Raw genomic sequence first — 2,525 nt, forward strand, 5'->3', positions numbered from 1 at the left:
GGAAGAAGGATGAAAGGAAGGAAGGAGGTGGACAGATGGAGGGACGGATGGATGCCTTGATGAGCAAGCAGATGGGCGGATAGATGAGGGGATGGATGAGTGGGTGCATATGTGTAGGTAGACAGATGGGCAGACGGGGGGGGGGGTAGATAATGGCCAGCTTGGGTGGGTGGGTGGATGGACAGACAGATGGCAGCATGGTGGTGGCACCTTGGCTTTGGAGCTGCCCGGCTGAAGTTTTACCTTGACGTTACTGGAGGACGTCTTTCGCCCTCTGAGTCTTGGTGTCCTAGCGAGGGCGCTGCTGCCCACTGCAGAGGGGCCCCGCGAGACCTAAATAGCTGCGTGGGCAGAGGGCCTCGTGCAGGTGGAGCTCCCTGGCATTGCCCCGGTCCCGGCTGGCGAAGGCTCACGTTTCCTGTCTCCCTCTGCCAGCCGACGAGGACGAGGCCCCCGGCTGCCTGTGGCTACCCCTGCGGACGCTGGATGGGCCGAGCCTGCCTGAAGCCGACCCCCTGGACCCCCGAGGAGCCTTCCCTGCGTCCCCCTCCCCGCCCGCCTCCCCGGCCTCGGCACCCCCCGCGGCCACATTCCCCGGGGCCTCCCGGCCCTCGCCGCCCTCCTCGGCAGCACCCCAGCCCCCCGGGAAGCCCACAGGGCCTGAGGCCTCGGACGTGGAACGGCGGCTGCTGGACTCGCAGCGGCAGCAGGGCGCCCTGCTCAGCTCCTGGTCCCAGCAGCAGAGTGCGCTGATGGCCCAGCAGAACCTGCTGCTGCAGCGGCTGGCCGAGCAGAGCCAGCGGCTGGCCGACGGCGTCGAGGCCCTCAACCGGACCCTGGAGAGGCTGGTGGAGGCCCTCCCGCCCCGGGGCGCCTCGCCCGCGGTCCCAGCTGGCTGCCCTGGGGGCGGAGCAGCCTGCAGGCCAGCTGGAGGCTCCCAGGGCAGCCCCCAGGGCAGCCACACAGGCCAGGAGGTCTTCTCAGGGATGATCCTGAAGGTGGAGGAGGAGATCTAGGGTCTGGACCCCGTGGGCCGCGTGCAGAGCAGGGACTCCGGTCCTGCCCCTCTGAGGGGCAGAGATGGGGCCTCGATAGAGCCAGAGAGGATGCGGGACTTGGCCTGTGGTTGCCCCTTCCGTCCTGCCATTGTCCGTGGGCCTGTGACGCGAACGGAGGGCTGGGTTGAGGTCTACTCGGGTGACGCCGGTGGGTGGACCGAGCTCCCTCCGCTCCCATCCCGTGCTCCGACCGTCGGGGCGAGTGCTGTGGAGTGCAGAACGGGGCGCCTCTCGGCGGGCAGTGGGTGAGCGGAGCTGCGGGAAGAAGCACGCAGAGCGCAGCTCCCCCAAACCACTGCCTCGGGTGTGGGCCCTGGAGTGTGGCTCTGCTGGGCACCCAGAAAGCCCCCGGCGTGTGCCCTGGAGTGACTCCTGGAAGCCCGCCTGCTCCGTGGGCATACGGACTGAGGGGGGCTGGACCCCTGCAACCTCTTGATTCTGCCCCGAGGGCACCACGCCCTGTGGGCCTGCGGTTATTTCTCTCAATTTTATGCCTGCGGTGTGGGGTGTATATACGTATGTGCACATATGTTCGTTGGTACTGGATGGGGTGGGATGCCATTTTATACCTGTCGACTTTTCTTGGAAAAAGATATTTTTCTCATATAAGCATAAAATAACAACAAAAAAGGCAGTGATGATAAGGAGGGTGATGCTGACAGGAAGTGAGATGGAGCCCGTCTGTCTGCGCCTGGGCTCTGCCTCTGCCCTTGGCCGGCAGGCAGCCCTGATGCCCCCCGCCGGTGTCAGGTCCGCCTCACCTGTGACTCCTGGCCCTGTGGGGTCCCTCGGGGCTGGCCCCAGCTCCTGGCCCCGCCAGGCAGGGCACAGGGGCTCAGCGCACAGTTCGGGTGGCTGTTGGGGTCCTCGTGGCCCTGGGGCTGTGCCACCTCCAGCTTCCCCTTGGCCTCCTTCTCCAGACTCGTGATGAAAGCCTTTTCCGGAAGCGAGAGGCTGAGGTCCTGGCGTGAACTGGACAGCGTGCTGGTCCCAGGGCTCCCAGGCAGCCTGGCACTGAGGGGAGCAGAGACCAGGGTGGGACACACACAGTGGGAGGGACTTTTCCTGGTTTCTCTGTTTACCATGGGGCCAGCAGCATGTCAGCAACTCTTGTCCACAAAAGAGAGCCCCAACTCCTTAGCTGCCCATCCAGCCCTCTGCAGTGTGGCCAGCGCCCTTCCAGCCTCCTCTTCCCCTGCGGTCTAGAGGACACCATGTGTTCTCCACGGCGGCCTTTCCTTCAGCCCTACGAAGCCAGAGTGCATTTCAGTGCCATGTGTGGCGTCTTCCTAGGGCTTCATTCCAGGTGAAAGGCACGGACCCTGCTTGTCCACTAAGATGCCCACTGCGGTGGACACACACCTCTCTACAGGCAATGAACACTGCTCTCCAAGGTTACCCACTAACCCTGGTCAACACCTACTCGGATCCCAACCTAGCTCTGACCCTGGTCACACTCGGAGCCCT

At 64.7% G+C, this 2,525-nt stretch overlaps 1 protein-coding gene across 8 annotated transcripts in view; it reads left to right on the top strand.

The window, feature by feature from the left end:
- TSNARE1 (t-SNARE domain containing 1) overlaps window positions 1-1,972 on the top strand; it is a 77,151-nt gene extending 75,179 nt beyond the window's left edge. For 7 of the 8 annotated variants that reach the window (XM_079901488.1, XM_079901493.1, XM_079901491.1 and 4 more), the window contains one exon: window positions 436-1,972. In XM_079901488.1, coding sequence (XP_079757614.1) covers window positions 436-753 — 318 coding nt within the window. In that variant the 3' untranslated portion in view covers window positions 754-1,972. The remainder of the gene's footprint in view (window positions 1-435) is intronic. The other variant, XR_013824513.1, reaches the window with a different exon arrangement.
- The last annotated feature ends 553 nt before the right edge of the window (window positions 1,973-2,525 follow it).

This window comes from Stenella coeruleoalba, assembly GCF_951394435.1.
Source record: "Stenella coeruleoalba genome assembly, chromosome: 17".
Classification (NCBI taxonomy): domain Eukaryota; kingdom Metazoa; phylum Chordata; class Mammalia; order Artiodactyla; family Delphinidae; genus Stenella; species Stenella coeruleoalba.